The following is a 24,195-nucleotide window of genomic DNA, read 5'->3' as shown; positions in this document are numbered from 1 at the left end:
GCGGGCCCCTGGGCAGACACTGCTGGCTCGGCTGCGGGGCCGCCTGCCTACCTGGTCCCGTTCTTCTTGGAGAAGGTGCCTTTGACGTTCAGGTGCCGGCTGTTGAGCTCCAGGGCAGCAAATCCCCCGTTGTCCAGGGTCACAGACTCCTCCATGGTGGAGATGCTCTTGCCTGGGCAGCCAGGGAGGGGGGTGCAGACGCTTGGTTAGTGGGCCTGGCCTGCGATGCTGAGCCCGCCCGGGTCAGCTGGCTACAGGGCTCCTGTGCCCTACTGAGGGAGAGAGCCACGCTTGCCCTGTGCCGGCTCGGGAGACAGCTGAGCGGGGAGGAGGTGTGCACTGATTCCAGTGCTGCAGCAAAGAGACAGGGTGAGGCTACTGCAAAAACTTGCAGAGAGACAACATTTAAGGGTTAGTTTTGTGAAAAAATTGTGCAACTGGGCCTTGTGCTGAGGCACAGTGGGTTCGGCTGCTGGCTGTGAGGCCGGCATCCCGTGTCGCAGTGTGGGTTCCAGTCCCGGCTGTCCCACTTCCAATGCAGCTCCCTGCTAATGCACCTGGGAAAGCAGTGAACATGGGCACTGGCACCCGTGCGGGGGACCCAGGTGGAATCCTGGCCCGGCCCAGCCCTGGCCGCGCAGCCATCTGGGGAGTGCACCAGCGGATGGAAGACCTCTCTCCCTCTGCCTCTCCCACTCTGTCACTACACCTTTCAAATAAATATTTCTTAAAACAGAGAAATCAGGCAGCTTTTCCTTATAATACGCATTTATATGAAGTTCTTGACGATCCCTCTATTTGCATTTTCGTATTTTATCTGATGCCAAAATGCTAGTATTCCTGCTCGTGTTTTAGGGCGTGTACTCAGGAAGCACAGACTTTGTGAACGAGGAGAGGGTTGCCCCGTACGTTTCAGAACATCAAGTTCACATTCATGAGACGCAGCAGGGAGCAACACGACTGCTTCCCAGGGCAGAGCAGCCAAGGAGCTGGGCACAGGGCTCCCTGTGGCGCAGAGATCTGTGGTGGGCACTGCGTCTGTGTCCCAAGGGACCACTGAACTGCACACCTAAATCCACAAACGTGGGGACGACGTCCAGGGCATTAACAGACTGAACACAGACAGTTACAAGGCACTCAAGCACACTTCCGTGGCTCCCCAACTCCTGCGCTGTGTCAGCCACGTTGCACGGTCCTCCTGAGACGGCATGGTCTGTCCCTGCCCCAGCCCCTCACACGGGCAGCCGCCACCCTCAGAGCTTCCCCGCCTGCCCTTGGCCAGCTCACTCCCCCTGCCTGCACGCCAGCCCAGGGTGGGGTGTGTCCCCTGGGGAACACGTGTGGGACTTGGTGCCCAGGCAGAGGCTCTGCTCTCGCGACTGGTGTGTCCATACATTATTTCCACAGGGGTCTGCTGGGTCCCCGGGGTGATGCTCCCTGTCTCCCCATGGCACCGACGCAGCCTTGAGTCTGCTAGTGAGAATGCCACTGCCTTCCACCTTGAGCAGAACCACAGCCACGAAAAATCTCTTACCCGCGGGACTGTGCCCGCTGCACAGAAAACAGATCCTGACTCCTGCTGCCTCCCCAGCCCTCGCGCAGGCCTGACCCCCTGCACGCCTGTTTGCTTGTTTTCTGTCTGCCCCAATGTCCACGAGGAGCTCCCTGAGGGACGGACTCCTCAGGCCTGCTGGCCCCGGGCAGCACCCGTGCACACTGCAGAGTGTCAGGTACACGACGCTCCTGCACCCACTGGACAAAGAGCAGGAGCAGGTGAAGGGGCTGATGGGAGGAGAGCTGGGGAGGAGTGTCCAGGAGCTCGGGTGAGGATGGGGGGCGGGGCACGGATCTCACAGTGGAGGTTTGGGTCCTGCCGGCCCCTGGCGGACAGGCCGGAAGACAAGCACCACCTTCCGGGGGTGTCACTGATCCTGCAGGGCGAGGCGGAGCAGAAGAACCGCGGGTCAGATCTGGCTTTCTGAGCCCGTGCTCAGGACGGGAGGAGGGGGAGGCAGGGAGCTGTCGTGTGGGGCCAGCACTGTGGCGCAGCGGGTTAATGCCCTGGCTGGAAGCGTTGGCATCCCATGTGGGCGCTGGTTTGAGACCCGGCTGCTCCACTTCCGATCCAGCTCTCTGCTATGGCCTGGGAAAGCAGTACAGGACGGCCCAAGTGCTTGGGCCCCTGCACCCGCGTGGGAGACCTGGAAGAAGCTCCCGGCTCCTGGCTTTGGATTGGCGCAGCTCCGGCCATTGTGGCCAATTGGGGAGTGAACCATCGAAGGGAAGACCTCTCTCTCTCTGCCTCTCCTCTCTGTGTAACTCTTCCAAATAAATAAATAAATCTTAAAAAAAAAAAAAAAAACAGGAGTAAAATGCACGCTGTGCACTAACGCCAGGTGTCTGGCGTCACGCAGCCGGCTGTGTGTAGTCGCCCCCTGCACCGGGGCACACGGTGCCCGTAAGGATTCCGCCTTCTACCCCTTCCCTAAGCATCCATGCCTTCCGGCTGCATCTGACCTTTATGGAGACGGGGTCAGCACGATGCGCCGTCCCAGCTCACTTCCGTCTGCTCACTGCCCTACAGGGGAGTTGCAGGCCCACTGACCGGAGTCCACTCTGCCACGTGTGGGCCTTGTGTGGACAACACAACAGGAGATGGGCCTCAGAGAGCTATGAGCTGGGCTGTGAACCAAAGCCATGTCGGAATGTCTGTGCTGGTCCCCGGTTCCCTGCCTTCCTGACGGTAAGCAACAGCAGTTCACCTAACACTCGACACTCCCCAACCACATCCCAACACACACTTGTCTTACAGCAACAGTGAGGTGGGGGAACAGACTCAGAGACCACGTGCCCCCAGCGCCTCGTCTGCGACGCTGGGTTAACCCAGCAGTGGCTGCACAGAGGCCTGGTCGCCGATGTCCGGCTCTGGTTTTGCTTGGCTGCTGCCTCCAGACAGAAAAACAACTGTTGGCGTGGCCAATCCAGGGGGGAGGAACAGGCCAACGTGCCAGGGCCGCTCGGGGGCGGGGAAGGGAAGGTGAGCACCGCACCTGTGCTGCAGTTCTTGTATTTCTTGGTCTGTCCGTGCAAGACCAGGGCAAACACGACCAGCAGGACGATGATCAGGCTGGAGAGAGCCATCACCAGGAGGAACCACCACTGCTCGTAGAATACCGCCTCCACTTGAGCTGCGGAAGACACAGACATGGCCACGTGGGACGGGAGCCCAGACATGGCCACGTGGGACGGGAGCGCAGACACGGCCACGTGGGAGAGGGAGCCCAGACGTGGCCATGTGGGACAGGAGCCCAGACACGGCCATGTGGGACAGGAGCCCAGACACGGCCACGTGGGACGGGAGCCCAGACATGGCCTGTGGGACAGGAGCCCAGACACGGCCACGTGGGACGGGAGCGCAGACACGGCCACGTGGGACAGGGAGCCCAGACACGGCCACGTGGGACGGGAGCGCAGACACGGCCACGTGGGACAGGGAGCCCAGACACGGCCACGTGGGACGGGAGCCCAGACACGGCCACGTGGGACGGGAGCCCAGACACGTCCACGTGGGAGAGGAGCCCGGACACAGCCACGTGGGACAGGAGCCCGGACACGGCCACGTGGGACAGGAGCCCGGACACGGCCACGTGGGACAGGAGCCCAGGCATGGCCACGTGGGACGGGAGCCCGGACACGGCCACGTGGGACGGGAGCCCAGACACGGCCACGTGGGACGGGAGCCCAGACACGGCCACGTGGGACAGGAGCCCAGACATGGCCTGGGGGAGAGGGAGCCCAGACACGGCCACGTGGGACAGGAGCCCAGACACAGCCACGTGGGACAGGAGCCCAGACACGGCCATGTGGGACAGGAGCCCAGACATGGCCACGTGGGACAGGAGCCCAGACACGGCCACGTGGGACGGAGCCCCAGGCACCCGCCTTCCCGCACAGACCACAGCACAGGGTGTGGTGAAAAACCTGGGGCTGCAGGGAGGACAGAGCCGCTGTCCAGTTCCAGCTGAGCGGCTCTTGTCCCACGAGTCCAGGCTCTGGGGGTTGCCTACCTTTCCCATGGAGTAAGCTGGGGCCTCTTCTGTCCCCCAGGCCACCCTCTGCCCTGGAGACCCACCCTTGCCATCAAAGCTGCCCCTTCTGCTTGTGTCCCCTGGTCTTATCTGCTGGAAAGCAGCGTCTGGTTAACGCGAGGAAGGTGCACAGAGCTCCCAACCCCCTTCTCACCCCCGTGGCTGAGACAGCCCGGCCAGCTGCGAGAGCCTCCCTCCTCCATCCCCACCTCTGGCCTTCAGCTCTGCAGGCCAAGTCCGGATGGCGTCGCCTCTCTCCCTCTCCCTCCCATCTGTCCTAAGCCCTGCTCTCTCCTGAGACCCTTCCTTGGCTCCCACAGGCCCCGGAGAGCGACTGCCGCCGCCGCCATGCTCAGCTCCGCCGGCTCCCAGCTCCAGCCGGCTGGTCACGGGGCTCCTTGGGTGCTTGTCTGCCGGCAGCCTGTGTGCTGCGGCCGGGCCCTCACGCCGGGCTGGGTTTCATTTCTTTCGTGCCTGCAGCGGAACTGAGCTGAACTGCTGGCCCCTTCTTCAAAGTGTTTTTGAGAAATGAACAGAAAGGGTTTTGTTTAAAAGCCGCCTTCTGGAAGGGTCCGGTCCTTCCTCACGTTTCATTCTGTGTGCTAAGACCAGGAAAATGGGAAACTGTTGCTCGGTGGGTGCTGGGTGTTCTGCGTGTGCCTCCCAACGGGGCTGCTGGCTGGAAGGCATCAGAGGTCTGGACTGGGCAGCCCCTTCCGGCTGCAGCCCAGGGCTGCTCTCCGCCGCTAACACCCGCTGCGCGCTCATCCACCTCACTCTAAGGATCTCACTGAGCAAACGATGGATGTGCGCGTGCAGGGAACACAGTGGGGATTCGCTTTGGGTACTGTGATGGCATGGGGTTTCTTAGGAGGTGGCAGTACTTAGAATCCTAAAGATAAGCAGGTTTGCAGACTGCATTAAATACTCCTCACAGTAAATCTGACAGACCTTAAGCCCATTGCCTGAAAGCAGACCATAATGGCGTGGGTCGGGTGTGTGGCAGGCCACGGCTGTCCCACAGGGCCCTCCGGGCAGGCAGGATGCTCCCACGCCACACGGCTGGGGTCGGGCTTCTCTGACGGGTGTAACCAACTGACCACAGCCCGGCTGGCAGCCAAGGCCAGCTTGTGGGTGCCACGGAGTCTCAGAGAAACGTGCGCGCCACGTGGCCCCCAGCGCAGGGTGAGGGACCAGGCTGTCATGAGCTGCTGATGGCGGAGCCGTATGTCAGAGACGGCTCCCATGGGGCAAGGCGCTGAGTGGGGGTCCCACATCCTATTTCCTCTACTTTGGGGTATATTCAAATTTTTCATGATAAAAGTTGAGAACTTGGTGATTTTTCTTAAAAACTCAAGCAGCCCCCGGCCCCTTCCTCCCGGCCTCAGCCCACTGGGTGCCTTGCGCTCCAGGCGAGGGGTGCACAGGCCCAGGCCCTGGAGCGGGGCCACCCTTCTCCAGCCACAGGGACAGGAAGGAGGGTCCTGTCGCCAGCTTGCGCTGCCGCACTCGGCGGCTCAGGCCGATCTCACTGCAGGGGATGAGGCAGCCTCCCCTGGGTTGCGGGGGTGGGGGTGGGGGCGGTGATGCTGACCTGGCACAGCCTCTCCCAGCTTCTGGCCTCGACGCTGCCCGCCAGGCCCCAAACATCCTCTCAGCCGCTGCTGTCGGCTCTCCTTAATCAAATGCCTTCCTGGGGCCACGCTGCAGCCCACCCCTCACTGCAGCCCCCAGCACCCAGGCCAGGGGCCTGCCTGCCCCTTAGAATCACCAAGGAGTTACAGACAATGAGGCCCAGAGCCCTGCCCTGGGGTGGCTGACATCATGGTCTGCTGGGGGCCCCAGGAGGGGGATTCCTAAACTCTTCCACGCGAGCCTGGGCTGCAGCTGGAGCTGGGACTTGTTCCTGCCAGGCCGGCTGGTCAGGGCCACGTTGTCACCAGCTACCCCGTCTGCCTCTGTGGAAGTCTGCCCCAGGGCCACCCTCACAGCAGCGTCTGCTGCCTCACAGACACGCCAACTCCAGGGCAGACAGCTTGCCACGCCTTTTCCACTGTCACGCCCAGCAGAACCCAGGGCCAGCAGTCGTGCAAGAGACGGGAGTGGGAAGCAAGGCCCGGCGGATGACGCAGGCCCAGTGCCTCCATCTGTCATTCGCCCACAGCCCCGGGCTCCTGCACTGTCTCAGGGGCGCCCAGTGGCTGCGGGGCCTCGTCTGCACTGCCCACATCCCACGCAGCTCCCTGCCTGAGCCCAGCACGGCAGGGAAATCTGCAGAGGCCCTCGCTGGCGGCTCCAGGGCCTGGGGTCCTGCCTGTGGAGAGCTGGCCCTGGGTCAAAGGTGGTGGTCAGGCAGGTGCCCGGGATCCGCACTGCTCTCCCCACCGCGTTTTCTCTAGGCGGCCTCTTGGCCACGTTGGGGAAGCTGTAGACTCGGGAGCGCCCTCGTCTGCCCCTGGCTGACCCCGCTCACCTGGGCCCTGGCCCTCCTGGAAGGGTCCTACCTGACACAGCAGTGGACGGGCTGCTTGGCTCCCCGTAGCCCGCCTCGTTCACGGCCACCACGCGGAACTCGTAGGTCACTCCCTGTCGCAGCTGGTCCAGGCTCACGGTGTAGGACGTGGCGCTCCGGGGGATGTCCTTGGCAAACATGTCCCACAGGCCTTCATCTGCAACGGGGGCCACAAGATGGAGCGAGGTGAACACGGGTTTTCTCCTGGACACAAGACTCGGCCCCTGGACGCCACCCCTGCCCTGGGCCAGGGCGTCTGATGCAGGCATCAGGGCTGGTGAGGGTGGTGGTGGGGGGGACGAGAGCTGCTCCCTCATCCACAGGCCGCCAGAGTGGGTGCTGGGTGGCCCCTTCCACACGGTTCTCACCCCACTGCTCTCCACTCCCTCCTATGGTTCCCGACTTGACCTCACCTTTGGAAATCGTGGCTGCCTTCCCTGCCCACTGTGCACACGCCTGCTGCGGACCCTCTCAGCCCCCACACTGACCCACTGACAACTGCTGTGGCCACCCTGCCGGTCGCCAGCTGTCCTCTGCAGCGCCTGTGTGTCCCACCGCATCCTCCCTGGCGGCCACAATCCAGCAAGGGGTCAAGGTGAACCCTGGAAGCCACAGCTCCTTGGACCAGTGGCTGCAGCTCAGCGTGGGGGTCCCACGTGGGCTGGGCAGGAGCTGCTGTGCTCCGAGCGTGGCTTTCGATGGCCTCCTCCCCAGTAAAGGAGCTTGGACAGCAGTAGATACGGAGCGCTGCGGCAGATGGGGGCGCTGCAGCGGATAGGGGATGCCGCGGCAGATAGGGGATGCCACAGCAGATAGGGGGCGCTGTGGCAGATAGGGGGCGCCGTGGCAGATAGGGGGCGCCGTGGCAGATAGGGGGCGCCGCGGCAGATAGGGGGTGCTGCAGCAGATAGGGGATGCCGCGGCAGATAGGGGGCGCCGCAGCAGACGGGGGCGCTGCACTCCTGGGATCAGCCTGGGCCCGTGCTCACCCTGAGGACTTGGCACTGGGTTTCCGAGGGGAAGGAACGTCGGGACGAGGCTGTCCCTGAGGCCGAGCGTGGGCTGCTCAGCACCCACCAGAGCTATTCATGTCAAACCTGCCCTGAGGTCAGCTCTTCCACGCCTAGGTGCCACCAAATCTAGCAAAAACTTTATTTATTTATTAAAGATTTCTGTATTTGAAAGGCAGAATTACAGATAAAGAAAGGCAGAGAGGGGCCGGTGCTGTGGCGCAGCGGGTTAACGCCCTGGCCTGAAGTGCCGGCATCCCATATGGGCACGGGTTTGAGTCCCGGCTGCTCCACTTCCGATCCAGCTCTCTGTGTGGCCGGGGAAAGCAGAAGATGGCCCAAGTCCTTGGGCCCCTGCACCGGTGTAGGAGACCTGGAAGAATCGAATTGGCGCAGCTCCGGCTGTTGCGGACAATTGGGGAGTGAACCATCGGATGGAAGACGTCTCCCTCTCTCTCTCTCTCTCTCTCTCTCTGTAACTCTGACTTTCAAATAAATAAATAAATCTTTAAAAAAAAAGAGGGTGAGAGCGCGAGCTTGGGTTCACTCCCTAAATGCCTGCAACGGCAAGGGGCTGGGCCAGGCCAAAGTCGGCTTTCTGTCCAGCTCCAAGCACTTGGGCCATCTGCTCCATCCGCTGCTGCTCTCCCAGGCACACTGGCAGGGACTGAAGGGCAGCCAGCGCTCAAACCAGCACTCCGACGGGATGCCGGCGACACAGGTGGTGGCTTAACCCCTCTACCACAAGGCCAGCCCTCAATACAAATTTAACAAATAACAGTCATCCTTGAATAGATGCCGTACGCCCACATCTGCAGCCACACAATCTCAAGAACCAGATGTTAGCAACGACCCTGGTGCTGGGGGCCGGGTGGCCGGGTGCGCACCGCCGGGTCTGTGCCTGCTGCCACGTGCACTGGCCTCCAGGACCCTGTGCTTGTGCGGTGACACAGCGGCGAAGGGCCAAGACCTGGGGACCCCCCACGCAGGCCACGAGGAGCCAGGGGCGCGGAGACAGAAGAAAGCGGCAGGTGCCAGGGCCTGGAGCTGACGGCGGCGTTGGCGTTCCCGGGGATACAGGCCCAGCACGGAGACGGGTGGTGGTGAGGGTCGCCGCACACCGAATGTGTTTCCTGCCTGGAACTGTGCAGTTCCATGTTATGTGTATTTCGCCACGGTAAACACAAGCAGAACACACGGGACTCATTGACAGCCTGCCATTCAGAAGAACATCAATGGGACTGAGGTCAAAGCTGGATGATCTTCGGCAGAGACGAGGGGAGAAGCAAGTGTGTCTGGTTCTGAGGCAGAGAGGATGTGACCAGCGGAGCTGTCACCCAGGCCACACACCACTGCCCAGCGGCCACCGGGGCCGAGGCATGCGCCTGGCCCTGCCAGTCAGCTGTGTGGCCAAGGGCGGAGCGCTCAGCCTCTCTGTGCCCTCTGCAGTGTGGCTGCGGCCAACTCAGCCACAGCATCGCCTGGTTTCCAGGGTGACAGAAGCCGCTGGTCCTCAAGTGCTCAGAGTGGCCAGCAGTGCACAGTTTACACAGCAGAACGGAGGCTTCTACTGGCGGCGGCCCATGGTGCAGCGCTCGTTGGGGGGCAGCACTCCTGCCCAGGCCCAGCTGCGGGGACCTCACAAGGAGAGGCCCTGAGACTATGCCCGCACACCAGCCGGCAGCCTCGGCCACACTGAGGGTGAGCGGGGATCTCACAAGGAGAGGCCCTGTGACTATGCCCGCACACCAGCCGGCAGCCTCGGCCACACTGAGGGTGAACCAGAATACCCTGCAAAGCCAGATCGGCTCCAGCGGATTAGCCCCAGGGTAAACAGCAGGAACTGCCGGTGTACACGGTGGGGCTCACGGAGGGAGGGCGGAGCCCTCACAGCCATAGGTTAATGAGGGAATGGACGCGAATGAGATCTTAAAGCCACAAATCTCCGGCAGCACAATGACGATTTACCTCTCCGTATTCACGTTCACCGTCGTTTCTCATCAAGATACCCATTATCATTTACAACTTCAAAGTCGCAAGCCGCGGCGGAAGCCTTTTTTCCTAAAATACTGCAGCCTGTACAGCTGCAAGATGGCTACAGCAGTACCGGGCCTGGGCGGGTTCGGGTCAGAAGGGCCAGGACCGCGCGGGCGTTTCACAGGCCACTCTGCAGCCTGAGGGACGGGGGCAGGGGGTTGTGTCCCCCTCTTCTGCCCTCTCTCATACCCCCACAAACACTCCAGAGCACAAATACTCGGGCCCTGTTCCTGCCATCAGGGAATCAGAGGGGCCATCTGTTCTTGTTGAGCTATTCCTAGTCCATGGGCAGAGAGGAAAGCCAGCCTGGCCACTTCACCCCTTCAGTCTCATCTCCTCCAGGCCAGCCTTGTCCGCACCCCATACGCCAATCCACAGGCTTCCAGAACACTCGCCACGCCTCCCTGTCTGTGCGCCACAGTGTTCCACGTTTCTCAAGATTTCAACAGATCCCATCAACACTTCCTGACGGACCGCCCACTTCCCTACCAGGCGTCCATTCACCCCTCGGCCTGTCCACCCTCGTGTCCCACGATCGTTCGCAGAGCCTGGCACATGCAGACTTCGCACGTGTAATAAGCACCAGGATTTAATTTAGTGCCGACTAGGAACCAGCCACTGTTCCGAGGACTGTCCATGCTGGATGCACTGTGTTTTGCTTCTAGTTTTATGCTGTGAGAGACCAAGGACAGAAAGCAGACCTCCATAAACTGGGTGATGCCTTCAATCACTGACACGAAGGGACCGGAGGGGGGGAAGGGTTTTCCAGCTGTCTCTGAGGTGTGGCCACCTGTGCGGCGGCTGCTCTCTGCGCTCGTGTTCCTGGAACGCGCCCCTGCTGCTCGGGGAAAGACGACTCCTTCCTCTGCCATCCGCTGCGGGCCACATTTTATTTTAACCGCTGTGTCACAGCTCCAGGAATTGTGTGCATTTCTCATAAAAATATTTTAAAATATTGATAGAGAATCTCCACACAGAACGATTTATTTAGGGAATCCACTGACACTAAAAAAAATGTGTGTGTGTGTGGGGTGGGGGAGGGTGGGTCATACCAGGGAAATTTCTTTCTGACTTAACGGAAGCAAATGTTTGGATTTTATTCTGTTTAATTTTGCCTTTGCAAAGTCGGCATATTCCGCAGTTATAATCCGCTGCACTACCTCCCCACACCAATATCTGCAGCTCGAGCACCAGTGGGTACCACAGGACTTGGCAGCCGCGGACGCCTCCATTGCGCGTCTCCACTGCGCATTGTTTTTCTCATTTGTATTACGCTGCTAAATATCTCAATAAATCAATGATGGAGAAAAGCACCTCTACAAATTAGGGGGAAAACAACACTGCGAAACTATTAGCAATAATGAGATTTGTGCAGCTGATTTTCCTGTGCCCTGACAGTCCCCAGAGCCTGGGATTCCGTCTCAGGAGAGGCCAGTCGGGCCCTGTGTTTCAAAAGCTGGCCCTGGGCACAGGGTTCGAGCAGCTCCTGGTCATGGGGGAGGCTCGCTCCGCTGGGATGCTGCTGGCGCTGCCTCCCTGAGCGAGCGGTGCCGTCTGCATCAGGAGACGCAGGGCTGGCTGACAGAGAAGAGCCCTGGCCCTTCCAGACCAGCCTCAGGTAACTGGTCCCCAGCGGCTGACCCGATATCGAGCCTCCTGCCGGGCAGGACTGTGAGCTTCCTGGGAGGTGAGGCCGGGCCCCGGGCATGCGGCAGAGTGAACTAGCATCGCCTCCGTCTGCTGGGCCCCCCTTTCCTGCCTGGCCCCCCGAGAGGATGCCTTGCCGGCCTGATACCGAAACGCTGTCCCCCCAACAAATTAGGGGGAAACCACATCACAGAACGGGTAGCAACAACGAGATTTGGGCAACTGATTGTCCATGCACCAGGAAGGTCCCATGTGCCGGGGCTGACAGGAGCTCAGAAAGCAAGGAAAACAGAGAGAAAGAAACGTGACCACCACACCCCGCACTGACCAGGCTGTCCGCACACACCAGACACCCCGGTGGCCCCAGGAGGGCCCAGGGCGCTGGGCGCTCACCGGGCGGCTTTTCTCTCCAGAATACAAACTTGGCCTTCGCGTCTGTAACTGCACTGTTTGTCTACAAAAATGTGGGAAGCGACGGATGTTGAAGGTCCCTGCACAAAGCCATCGCTTCCAGGGGCGGTGGGTTTGCCATCCGGGCCACCCTGGTTTCTAGGAGACACAATGAGTCAGCTTTTCTCTCACCATGCCAACAGCTCCCCGGCACAACGTGGCACCGGTAGGAGGCGCAGTTGCTCCCAGACCACGTCCTAACAGACCTGGAAACACGGTCACTCCTTCTCTGAACTGAGAGGGGGCCCGGTGCGGCACGGCTGAGGGTGCGTGGCTCAATTCATCTCTCCAACGCCCAGACCCCAGCCGTGTGCTGCGGGTATTAAGGCAGTCGCTGTGCCAATCCAAACGTGTGATTTCACGGGCAATTAAGCAGGTGTGCATGCTGAATGGAACTGCCAGTCACCGCGAGGCGTCCGCGTCCACTCTCTCACACCAACAACTTGCTGCTAGCCCGCGGCTCCGGGAAGACACGCTCCGCTCAGCTGTGTATTTCTGAACGTTTCTCTACGTATAAATGGTGCACCTCGCTTGGATGTTTAACTGAAGCAGGTGCAGGCTTCCACACGAGGTTAATGACTATATCTGATTAAAAAAAACAATACACCTTTGGCCTGCTCCCCGTGCACAGGGCAGGAGACAGAGGCAGTGTCCCCTGCCCCGCGAGGGCCTGGGAGGGAGCGGGACTCCCAGGTGGGCACGCTGTCACCAGCTGTGCTCACGAGGAAGCAGGAGGGGGACGGGGCCCTGCGGCTGCAGCCCACCCACTGGACTTGCCAACTGGGGGCTCTCGGCAGTGCCAGACCTCCCAGGAAATGCTGATTTCCTTCTTTGTTCAACTGAGAACTCGCGTTGTCAAAGAACCAAGTGAGTATGGGGAGGGCGCTGGGCCACTTCCAGGCCACTGGGAGTGGACACTGAGCACCCCGAGCAGACGAATGGACGGAGGGACAGGCCCCCATCCGCCAGCTCTCGTCTCTGGGCTACAGAGCTATTTGTAAAAAGAAAAGCAATACAATGTCTGCCTGCCTAGGGTACACCCTAAATATGTATTTCATGGTTGCTTTGGAGAGGAAAATATATTTATAGCTCCTTTAGTGCCATTCCGGTCTATTGTGTAAATATGTAAATGAGGCTCCGTGATCTACACAGTAAAACGCCTCAGAATAATTTGTGTAAATAAATCCATTGCACAGTCTCCACTGCCTTCCAGCTTTGACTTGGAGGAAGCCAGTGCAGACCCGGGAGACGGAGGTGCTGGCCTGGCCACCCTGGCAGGGTCTGGCGGTGAGGTCGCGGCCCGTGCTCACAGACCACCCTCTGCAAGGCTGGAGGCCGCTCGTGTGGCCACCCCGTGCTAACTCCATTAGCTGCTGCTTGGCTCTGGGTCTCCACATCAGGGCAGCGCTGAGAGCTTTGGGGTAGGGTCTGCAGGGGTTCAGGTGAGGCGGCGAGGTCGCACGGCCACCTGCCCGGCTGCCCGAGCCGGTGAGCCACTCTCTGGGCAGCAGCAGTGAGCGGCTTCTCTCCCAGGGCAAGATGGAGATTCAGCCGAGCAGACCAGGTGGGCCCCAAACAGAGGGCCTCGGTCTCCCCAGACGTGCAGCAGGGAGGGCTCCCCAGGGGTCCCCGTGGGTATCACAGGGCTCGAAACACCTCGAGCACCCCTCCCTCGCCTGGAGAACATCTTGCCAGTTTAGGTGGAGAAAACAAAATGATACAGCATTTGATGCTTTGTGTAATGAGGCCTGAAATAGACGGCGACTGAGACCTGGAGCCCCGGGTACCGGCTCGCGTTTAAATACTGCCAGTGCGCAGAAGCCTGGTCTTGGACGGTGCGCCGCTGGCCCGGGGCTCAGAGGGAGGGCTGTCTTCTCCGATGTTCACTGAGACACCTTGGGCCCTGCACCGCTCCGCTTCAGTTAACACCCAAAGGGTAGACCGTGGGCAAGCGGCTACCGGACACTGAGAGCACTCATGGCGAAAGGCAGCATTCTCACGGCCACTTTCTCACCCCGTCTGGCCCCTGGGGGTCAGTGTGCATGCTGGGGCGCTGACCCCACTGAGCACAGACAGCAGCTGAAGCCTCTCCACCTTGGGCCAAGCCCCAGGGCGGTGTGGGGCCCCGTGTGCAACCCGAATAACAGGCTCATGAGCTGCCACTGAAGCTGCCCGTGCCTGCGTCAGGGGCAGGACCGCACACGACCTGGCTCCCCAGCACACCAGGGACTGTGGCCCGAGCATTCCCTAGGGAGGCCACGGGTGGCCACCGTGCAAAGAGCCGGGGCAGGCGCCATGTCTGCGGGTGACGCGTTCTCACCCCTGAAGGACCCTCAGAGCCCGCGGCGCTCACTTCTAAGACCGAACAGTGCGAGGAGGCCACTCTTAGCTTCTACAAAACTACTATTTTAAGCTACACTTTTTATTTTGAGAAAATTATTAAGTACTCTGTATTTCTGGTTTTGTTTTATTTTGGAGGGGTTATTATGTATTTGAAGGTCAGAGTTACAGAGAGATAAGGAGAAAAACAGACCAAGAGGTCATCCGTGTGCTGGTTCACTCCCCACATGACCAGAGCGGCCAGGGCTGGGCCAGGCCACATCCAGGAGCCAGGGCCTCCAGCCCTTGCCAGGTGCACAGTGGGGAGCTAAAGCGGAAGTGGAGCAGCTGGTACGCACACTCGCAGCCCTGCGGGATGCCGGCTCTGCAGGTGGCGGCCTGGCTGCCCTGGGCCTCAGTCCCTAGTCAGGGAGGCAGGGGTTCGGGTCAAGGAAGCCGTCCACTCCCCGGGCAGCCCACAGGCTCCTCAGGACGGCCTCGCAGATGCGTGAAGCAAAGTCAAAAGGAAGCCGATTAGGCTGGCAATGCTCACAACCGGCCAGAAGCGACAGGAGCTTCCGGCGACCTCTGCCCCCGCTGAGGCGCAGGTGTGCGCGGTGGGTGGTTTCTGTGCGCCACTTGCTTAGTGGTGCGGGTCTTCGGGAGGTGAGTGGGGAGAGCTGGGTCTGCGTGACCTGTGACCGCCAGCATCGCAGTCTGCATTCCCTCCTGGACTCGTGAGGTGACGCAGCTGGCAGGGAATCTCACACACGGGGTCTCGGAGCCGCGCGTGTGGCCCCTGCGTGCGTCTGTGACAGCAGCACAGTCCTCTCGCGGCTTGGGGGCTTCCTTCCTGCTCTTAGTGTTGAACCCTGGCCCCTCCTCCAAGCAAGTTCCTGGGTTGCAGTCCGAACCCCCGGCACCTCGGAATGACCTTACTTGGACAAAGGTCCTTACAGACATGATTAGTTCCGACGAGGCCGTACTGGGGTGGGGGGAGGCCCTAACCCAATGTCACAGATGTCCTTATGAAAGGGGAAACTGAGACACCTGGACACGGGGGGATCACGGCAGGACACTGAGGGCCCAGCCGGGAGATGCGTCCACACGCCAACACCTGGACACCAGGAGATGCGTCCACACGCCAACACCTGACACCAGGAGATGCGTCCACACGCCAACACTGAGGACGCGCAGTGACCACCAGAGGGCGGGAGAGAGGCAGAGAACAAGGTCCTCTCACAGTCACAGGAGGAGGCAACCCGGCCAACACCGTGACCTTGGACTTCCGGCCTCCGGAACAGAGGGCCTGCTGTCTGAAAGACCTACTTTGTGGTCCTCCCTGCGGTGCTACTAAGCAGGCACACTATGTGTGACTGAGGGCATGCGACATTTCAGTCAGCGACCCCGACGGAACCTGGTTTTCCCATCCGAGTTCCCGGATGCCCTGGATTCTACCCATGAACCTTGTGTTGGCCCATTTTCTGTCGCTGTCACAAAATACCTGAAGCTGAGTGCGCATAAAGAAAAGAGGTTCATTCAGCTCACGGTTCCGGGGATTCAAGAGCGTGACTCCGGGGTGGGCACTGTGGAGCAGCAGGTGAAATACTCCTCAGGACGCCTGGCTCTACCTGCGGGCCATCTTCCTCAAGTACGGGGGCTCCTGCTGCCCATGTGGGGAGACCCGGATGGAGCTCCTGGTCCTGCCTTTGGTCTGGCCCAGCTCTGGCTGTTGTGGGCATTTGGGGAATGAACCAGTAGTTGGAAGATTTCTCTCTCTCTCTCTGTCACTCTGCCTTTTGAATAAATACATTTAAAAAGAACCCTAAACTTAAAAAAAACACACCCATGACTCCAGCATCTACCGAGTTCTGGTGAGGGCCCTGTGGCCACATCGCAACATGGTGCATGACATCATGGTCGACGTGTGTGTGAGGAGAGGTCACACAGTGAGACAGGAAGCCAGGGAGCAGGGAGGGCCAGCCCTGCTCTGTTACAACAGCTCACTCCGCTGAGAACTCACCCCTCCTCGGGACCAGCATGAATCCCCCACGTCCCGAGCCCCTCCCCCTCTCAATCTCCCCACACCGAGGACCTGACTCTACCACATCAGAACACAGAGCCCTGGGGACACGCTCTCGGCACACCCTGCCAGCAGTTGCCAGGGGCGCCTCTTAGAAATGCTCTCGCCCTCTGGGGAGGGAAGCCCGTGAGCACGGCCCCCACAGCTCCTCGCCGTGGGCCTAGTCTTCCAGGACTGTCCACTCACAGCTCACGTCAGCCGCCATGGGGAGCCTACTGGCTGCTCTGGGGGACCCTGGCCTTCAGAGGGGGCGGGGAGCCCAGCAGTCAGAGAAAGCCCCTGACCCTCCCGGACGTGGGGCCCTCTGCCGACGTGCCTCACGCTAACACGCACCCTGGGAGGCAGCAGGGCACGGCTCAAGGAGCTGGGTCCCTGCCAACCACGTGGGAGACCTGGACGGAGGCATCTGGGGGTGAACCAATACATAGATGGAACTGTTCTGTCTCTCTGTCCTCCGAATAAAATGAAACTAAGTAAAAATTGCAGCTTCCCTGGGTGGTTAGGGCTGGACGAGGACCCTAGACCTCACTTTCAGAGGCCTGAAGACGAAGCAGGTGAGGAGTCAGTCTCACCACCAAGAACATTCAGAATTATCCGGAACGAGCACGCCTTCTCCCGACTACGGGGCCAACATTTGGGGCCACGAGACGCAGTCCCAGAAAGCACGCCTGGATCTCACTGATGAGCTGCAAACGTCTCTGTGTGCCCTTGAGTTCCCATCTACTTACTTCTGAGAATGGCAACGGTCGTGCCCCTACGTCAGCGGTGGCTGTGAAAGTAGAGGGGGCGGGGCGGGGACCTCCCACCCTGTCTCGGCGTTGCTGAGCCAGAGGCCACGGCGGGCCGATGCTGAGGCCTTAGCCACGCTCTCCAGCCCCGCTGGACGGCCGGTTGGAGGGTGCCCCATTTTAGCCACGGGAGCTGGTGCCCAGGGCCAGGGCAGCCCACAGGCCCTGCCCCTCCTACCTGAGGGCCTGGCCTCTATGATGTAGCCCATGGTGGGTGTGTAGCCAGCCTTCCCCTCGGTCCACTGCAGAGTCAGCTCAGAGGCAGATTTGGTGACCAGGACATCTCTCGGGGACCCTGGTGACCCTGGAGGAAGAGAGAGGGAGGCCGGGTTGACAGTGCACCTGCAGGGTGGCCTCTGCTCTGTCCACGCGTCCAGGGCTCTGGCAGGCTGCTCTGCCTCACGCGGCCCCACACGAGGCTGTCAGAGGACAGAGGAGGTGGCACAGGCACCTGGCACCATGCCCAGGGCTCAGGACGCGGGTTCTTGCACCTCCCCAAGTGTCGCAGCAAGGCCCGCACCGCGTGCTGAGCTGGGAGCTCCACGCTCCTTCTCTTCTCGACACGCGGGACATCTATGTCTTATTTATTTCAGAAATTGAAGTCACTTATGTGCCCTGGCATGTCTACCGGTAATTACAACACCTGTGTGAGTTCATATCCACGTGTGCTTTGAGGACTTCCACGTCACCGGTCTGAGCCGACTGAAGCCGCTTTGCTGAGGGTGTAGGCAAATTCTCAACGTGGTGAAGCCGAGGCGACAGTGCACACGGCCACTGGCCCCAGGGATCTGCCCGCAGCCCCGCACTTACCCTCGGCTGGCCCGGCTGTGACATTGGCCTGGAGCTCCGGCCCGTAGGTGATGGTCCGGGCTTGGACACGGAAGAAATAGGTCACTCCTTTGGTGAGGTCCCGCACCTTGAGCCAGCGCTGCCAATTCCCCTTCACGTCCACCGTCACCACCTTGCTCACCCCTGCAACCACCAAGAGCGGAGGCACTAGTCGTCATGCTAAGTCAGAAGCCAAGGAGGGGTCCTTATAGTGAGGAGGCGCTCGGGGTGGGGAGAGCCCATTTGCAGCACAGGTAAGTGTAATCAGAATTTAAATTTGATACGTGGATCCTGACAAAGAGCCAAAGCTTACAACAAAGAGGGAGGGGCCCGGCCAGGGGGCCTTGTGGGGAGGGGCCCGGCCTGCCTGCTTCTATGTCAGGGTCCCCTTGCCACTTGACTCAGCTCTGCAGGGCCCTGTGTCACTGGCACAGGTGGTCACCGCTCGCTCAGTCATAAGGGAGGGAAGGGTACGGAAGAAACACAGGAAAGACTCTTGATTTAGTGATGGGTGGGCTTCTCTGGGGAGGGGTCTGTGGCCCGACTGGGTGGTCAGCCTGCGGCCTGCAGACTTCCAACAATGTGACCTTGAAGCAAGGACAAAGAGCACTCCGCAGATGCTCAGAGAAAAGAGTGTGTGTGAGTGTGGACCGCGACGGTGCTGCTGGTTGTACTTGGGGGGGGGGGGTCGCCTCATCTGCAGGGGCTATGTCCCGAGACACCTGTGGATGCCTGGAACCTCGGACAGCACGGAACCCCCTCTCCCCCCACGGCTACTACTCCCGTCTGCCACAAGGCTGCTACACAGCCCAGAGTTCGCCTGTCCTCCCAGGTCACAGCAGGTGCCTCCTTTGCTGCTGCTGTGTGGGGCCATTCCTAAGTAAAGGGAGAGTCCCGGCACACAGCACCGTGCTGTGAGTGCCTGAACGACAGGGCACAGGGACGAGTGGCCGAGGGGTCACGCAGGGCAGCGTGAGGCCTCATCGCACTGCTTAGACGTATGCGTGTTTTGTCTCTGGGACTGTCCACTTAGCATCTTTGCGTGGAGTTGACAGAAGAAACCAAAACCACAGGAAGGGAGGCTGGAGGGGGAGGGAGACTCGATGACGGAAAGATGGAGATTTTAGGTGGATACACACTGAACGTTACAAAGTCCGCACGCCCCGCGAGGACGAGATGCGGCTCTGTGGCTGACTGGTCTGATGGAAGCCAGGTGAGCTCTCGGCTGCACGGAGCCTTCCATGGACGGGTGGCTCTCAGGCCTCTGGCAGGACACAGGGCCGCGGAGGTCCCGAGACTTGGTGGTCACAGTGCTTGTCTTCCACGCAGCTGCGCCTCCTGTCCTGGGTGGGCTGAGCGGGGGGCCTGGCTTCAGTGGAGCTGGACAAAGAGCCTTCTTGCTGTGCGATCCGCCCACCTCTCACAGCCCTAAGCCGACAGGGCTCGGAAACACCTTCCAGTTTTCACGCCACGCCTTTTACAGAACAGCCAAGTTACTGCCTTCCACGTCACTGCAGAGTGCCCTGGGCCACTGCTGTGCCTTCGACGCAGCCAGGGTGACCCTGAGCTCACGGAGCTCCAGGAAGAGGCTCTGGGGACGCTGAGTGCTACACCCCGAGACGGCTGCTCATGAATGAAGCGCACCCTGCCCAGCGCCACGTGGCTCCGGAGAGCAGCTCTGCTCGCCTGTCTACAGCACCGGCCTTCTCTCCAGGGCTAAAGGACTCCCACACACGGCTCGGGCAGCTTCCATCCCACCAGGAGGAGGAGTCGGGCTGGCCTTCCCCACCTCCAGGGTGTCAGGATTTTATTTATTTCATCAATTTTTAAACCATGCCCTGCACTGCAAAACCACAAGGTGCAATCCTATAAAATACTACTGTGTAAAACGTTTTTGAAAAACGTAAAGAGAGCTCTTCCATAAAATTAGATTCTCAAGAATGTGGCTCACTGGTCTGGGTGCTGCCATTCTCCAAGACGGGTATCTTTCAGTGAAGATTGCTCCTGGCGGGGAGGTGGCCTGGGTGGGGGTGGTCCAGGTGGGGGGTGCTCCAGGTGGAGGGTGGTCCATGGGGGTGGTCCATGGGGGTGGTCCAGGTGGAGGGTGGTCCATGGGGGTGCTCCAGGTGGGGGTGCTCCAGGTGGGGGGTGCTCCAGGTGGGGGGTGCTCCAGGTGGAGGTGGTCCATGGGGGTGCCCCAGGTGGAGGGTGGTCCATGGGGGTGGCCTAGGTGGGGGGTGCTCCAGGTGGAGGGTGGTCCATGGGGGTGCTCCAGGTGGGGGGTGCTCCAGGTGGAGGGTGGTCCATGGGGGTGCTCCAGGTGGGGGTGCAGCCCCGGCAGCCTTGCGCAGCACTTGGTTTGTAGCTGTTAAGCACTCAGGAGACTTTACCTGCTGTCATTATTTCCTGTGTGTGTCGGGGGGCTCCCACTCACAGGGGCTCTCAGATGGCTATGCTAGACCTGGATGAGGGACAGGACTGTCCAACATCCTCCAAATGTCCCATGACTTCCTCAGTGATGCAAACAGTGTCAGGAAAATGAGCCAAGAACCACAGCCTGGCGACGGGGAACCCAGGGTGCAGGGCGTGCGCCTGGGACTGGGCAGGGACAGGCTGTCCAGAAATCCAGAGGCGGCTCTCCGGGAGGGGAGGAGAGCTGTCGCTTCCGGAGCGCCCTGTGTGGGCTCCCAGCCGAGGAGGGATCAGCGCTTGGTCCTGCCTGGGGCACGAGGCCTTCGCCTGACACTAAGAGCAGCAGCCCGGTACACAGGCCCAGAGCTTCTGCAAGGCCACTGTCCCACAAAGGTCAGGAGGCAGAGGCGGCCACCATCAGAGGAACAGGTGGTGGGGCCACGTCTCAGGAGACCACAGTGGAGAATGCATGGCGCGCACCAAGCCTACAGAATACCTGGTCCACAGCAGCAACCGCAGGGTCTCACCGTGCCTGGTCAAGCCTACTCAAGCTGTGACTGCGGCCGCGTGGGTCGGACCACGGGTCTCCTGCCAGGGGAAGACCGAGGCTCAAAACTCCCGGTGTGGCTTCTGCTGGATGTGTAGGCACCGTCATCGGGAAGCTGCAAGTCGAACCATTCTGAGCTGTGGGCCACCTGAATGGGAAGCTGGATCTGCCTCTGACGACTGAGGGCCTGGAGTTCCACCAGAACCTGCTCTTGTCAACCGTTTCTCATCTGAACGACTCTGGTTGGATAATACCCTGGAAGAGGGGATTGCAATGCGGGCAGTGGCAACCCGTGTGTGTGTGTGTGTGTGTGTGTGTCCACATGTGCATCACAGTAAGGACCAGCACACTGGTGAACACAACGTCAGGTCTCTGGGAATTCGGTGCCATGTCTCCCTGCCGGTGGTGCAAGGAGAACGGGCACACCTCGTCCGTAGCCTCTGCTGCTGGTATGTGCTGGCATCCGAGAAGCCCACGGCAGGGTACGGGGGGCCACACCAAGCATGCTGCCTGGGCCTTGGGGCCGTTTTACAAGCCAGGTGCACCTGTTCCCGCCAGCGTTATCTACCAAAGTTCATCGGCTGTCCCAGACCACAGATGCCTTTCTTTCTCATGTTTTCACGTTTCTGATTTGGGAAGCAGCTCTGAATTGGTGACTCCAAAGTACTGGACCATAGTGTTCTGCTTACGGCTTCAGAAAGTAATGAATCCTACGGTCGATGGTATCTCAGGTTCAGTGGAATAAAACCAAGGGCATGCGCGTTCTTCCAGTCAGGCGCTTCACCTGTCCTCTGGAACCCCCATCAGCGCGGCGGAGGCCAGTACCTGGGACGTGCTGCTTCTCTGTTTTCCGCCAGGACAGTGAGGAGTCCGTCATTTTACAGCCGTCCGCATGCGGCTTGGTGCTTGGATGGTTGGGCACAGCAGCAGGTGAGAGGCAAACACCCCTCGGGCCTGCACTGGACACATCAGGAACCTGGGGCCCGAGCGAGGGACACGGCAGGCCCAGAGACCACCCCGATGCAGGTGAGTCGCCGCCAGGTGAACCCCAGTGACGCCGCGCCTCCCCCAGCTCCTCCTCACCCTCACAGCCATCCACGGGCACGCGCCCTGGGCTCTGCCCCACGCCCCCTCTCCCCCTCTTGACCAGCAGCCCTCCTCATGGCACTCCTGCAGAACACGGCGGCCGCTCCGGCCTGCCTCCTTGCGCCTGAGATTCATGGGAGTCCCCTCAGCCCTCTCGCCCCCAACCACCTGTGTCTCATCTTCCACTGCCACCTGCTAGGGATCTTCTCAAACTCCTTTGTACCGACACTTCCTGGACACCTCTCTGGAGGGTCTGTTTTTGGTTGTTCTGGGAAGTTCCGAGGGGTCGGTCATCTTCTCGTCCTGTAGCATTTGACCGTGGAATTTGGCCATAGGATCCTGGTCACATCCTGTCCCTCCTGATCCATTCCCAAATAAAACTATGCCCAGCCCAGCATGCTCTGGGCTCCTGCCAACCTCGGGACCTCTGTGTCGGCTCCGCCCTCTGCAGGGAGGGTTCTCTCTGAGTGGTGCATGCCTGGGTCCCTCTGGTCACTTAGGTCCCTTGCCTGTGCCCAGAGCTCTGCCACCATCCGAGTCCCTCTTCTTTGTTTTTTGTTTGTTTTTTTTTTTTTTTTTTTTGACAGGCAGAGTGGACAGTGAGAGAGAGAGACAGAGAGAAAGGTCTTCCTTTTGCCGTTGATTCACCCTCCAATGGCCGCCGCGGCCGGCGCGCTGCGGCCGGCGCACCGCGCTGATCCGATGGCAGGAGCCAGGAGCCAGGTGCTTTTCCTGGTCTCCCATGGGGTGCAGGGCCCAAGCACCTGGGCCATCCTCCACTGCACTCCCTGGCCACAGCAGAGGGCTGGCCTGGAAGAGGGGCAACCGGGACAGAATCCGGCGCCCCAACCGGGACTAGAACCTGGTGTGCCGGCGCCGCTAGGCGGAGGATTAGCCTAGTGAGCCGCGGCGCCGGCCCGAGTCCCTCTTCTTGACGGCACTCAGCACTATCAGATATCTGCTCTGGTCACTTCTGTCCCACCTCTCTGCCCACTGGAACACAAACTCTCCGGGTTCAGGAAAGCAACATCTTGATGGACAGGTCAGTCAAGACCCTCGCGTTCCGGGGCCCATGGATTCCAGCACCTGGAACAGTACTGGGCACACAGCAGGTGATTAAAAGTATTTGTGTGTGTGAGTGAATGAGCGGATGGAGGCTGACCCTGGGCCACGACTCACAGGGGACTGTGGCAACTCAAGGACCAGTGTGGCCACTGTTCCACAAGGAGCTTAGGGTGGTCCCTGTCGGCCACTACGAGGACAAAGCCCTAAGCGGGAACAGGAGGCGGCGCTGTGGCTGTGAGAGATGAGGTCACAGGAAGCAGACAACACAGGCCTGGACTCAGAACTGGGTGGGTCTGGGCTCAGCTCCAGGCCTCTCTCATGAGGTCCTTTTTCCTTCTGAGTTTCCAGAGGGCCTCAGGTGCGGGCAACAGACAGGCAGCCCTGCCCTGAAGGCTCTGAGCACTGCGCCCTAACCCACCCCTCTGGTCTTACCTTGGACCGGTGCCAAGGGCTCGTACACCACACGGTAGCCCTGCAGGATGCCGTTGGCGGCCACGGGCTCCCCCCAGGACACGTTGAGTGTGGTGGACGTGATTTCTGAGAAGGCCAGGAAGCTGGGGGCCCCCGGAGCTGGAAGGAGAGAGCACACGGTGGCTTTTCCAGAGGCCTCTTCACAGGGCACACGTAGGGAATAAAACGTCATTAGATGCTATTTCCAACTCAGTCCCAGTCGAATGTCAGAGGAGGAAAACAAGATTTATCGATCAGCCCAGAACTTCCAGGCTCAATCAGGAACACAGACCCTCCTGAGCAAACGATGGTGTTTAAGCACGGGGGAGCTTGAGAGACGAAATGACAAAGGCGTAAAAATGAATAATAGATGGGAGCGGAAAATGAAATGCAGACAGCTCGGTTCCCGGCGGCTGCTGGAGGATTCCACAGGCTCCTGATCTGCTCTCTGGGGCAGGGACAGAGCTCCGAGTTGGGTAAACCCTCTCCCCATCTCCTGTCTCCCATGACGGCCTGCGGGTCTCAGAGGGCAGCCTGCCCGCCCCACCTGTGAGGTCCCTCTCCCATCTCCTGTCTCCCATGATGGCCTGCGGGTCTCAGAGGGCAGCCTGCCCGCCCCACCTGCGAGGTCCCAGACCCTGCTGGCCCGCACACAGGGAGGAGCCTCGCAAGCTGCTGGCGCACACGGCAGATCCTGCGTGCTGCTGGGGCGGGGCTGAGCCTCTGCTGGGGCTCCCTGCAGGGACCAGGGCTGTCCACCAGTCAGCGCGGGTGGGCTCTGATCTGCTTGACCTGCCGTCCCTTGCTGCTCAGAAGTGCGTCTTGACTGGTGCCCCCTCCTTCCCCTCTCTACTCCCACTCCCGTCCCTGAGG

At 60.5% G+C, this 24,195-nt stretch overlaps 1 protein-coding gene across 2 annotated transcripts in view; it reads right to left on the bottom strand.

Moving 5' to 3' along the window:
- Positions 1-24,195, bottom strand: part of SDK1 (sidekick cell adhesion molecule 1) — a 982,790-nt gene that overhangs the window by 12,059 nt on the left and 946,536 nt on the right. For both annotated transcript variants that reach the window (XM_070064289.2, XM_070064294.2), the window contains exons 38-43: positions 23,305-23,442; positions 17,745-17,906; positions 17,113-17,238; positions 6,593-6,757; positions 3,051-3,188; positions 52-172 (exon numbers count right to left, since the gene is read on the bottom strand). In XM_070064289.2, coding sequence (XP_069920390.2) covers positions 52-172; positions 3,051-3,188; positions 6,593-6,757; positions 17,113-17,238; positions 17,745-17,906; positions 23,305-23,442 — 850 coding nt within the window. The remainder of the gene's footprint in view (positions 1-51; positions 173-3,050; positions 3,189-6,592; positions 6,758-17,112; positions 17,239-17,744; positions 17,907-23,304; positions 23,443-24,195) is intronic.

Source organism: Oryctolagus cuniculus, chromosome 19 (assembly GCF_051225735.1).
Source record: "Oryctolagus cuniculus isolate XC-2025 breed Fujian yellow rabbit chromosome 19, ASM5122573v1, whole genome shotgun sequence".
In the NCBI taxonomy this organism is placed as follows: Eukaryota; Metazoa; Chordata; class Mammalia; order Lagomorpha; family Leporidae; genus Oryctolagus; species Oryctolagus cuniculus.
Note: the sequence above shows the minus strand (reverse complement) of the source record. Positions and strands in the feature narration are given on the sequence as shown.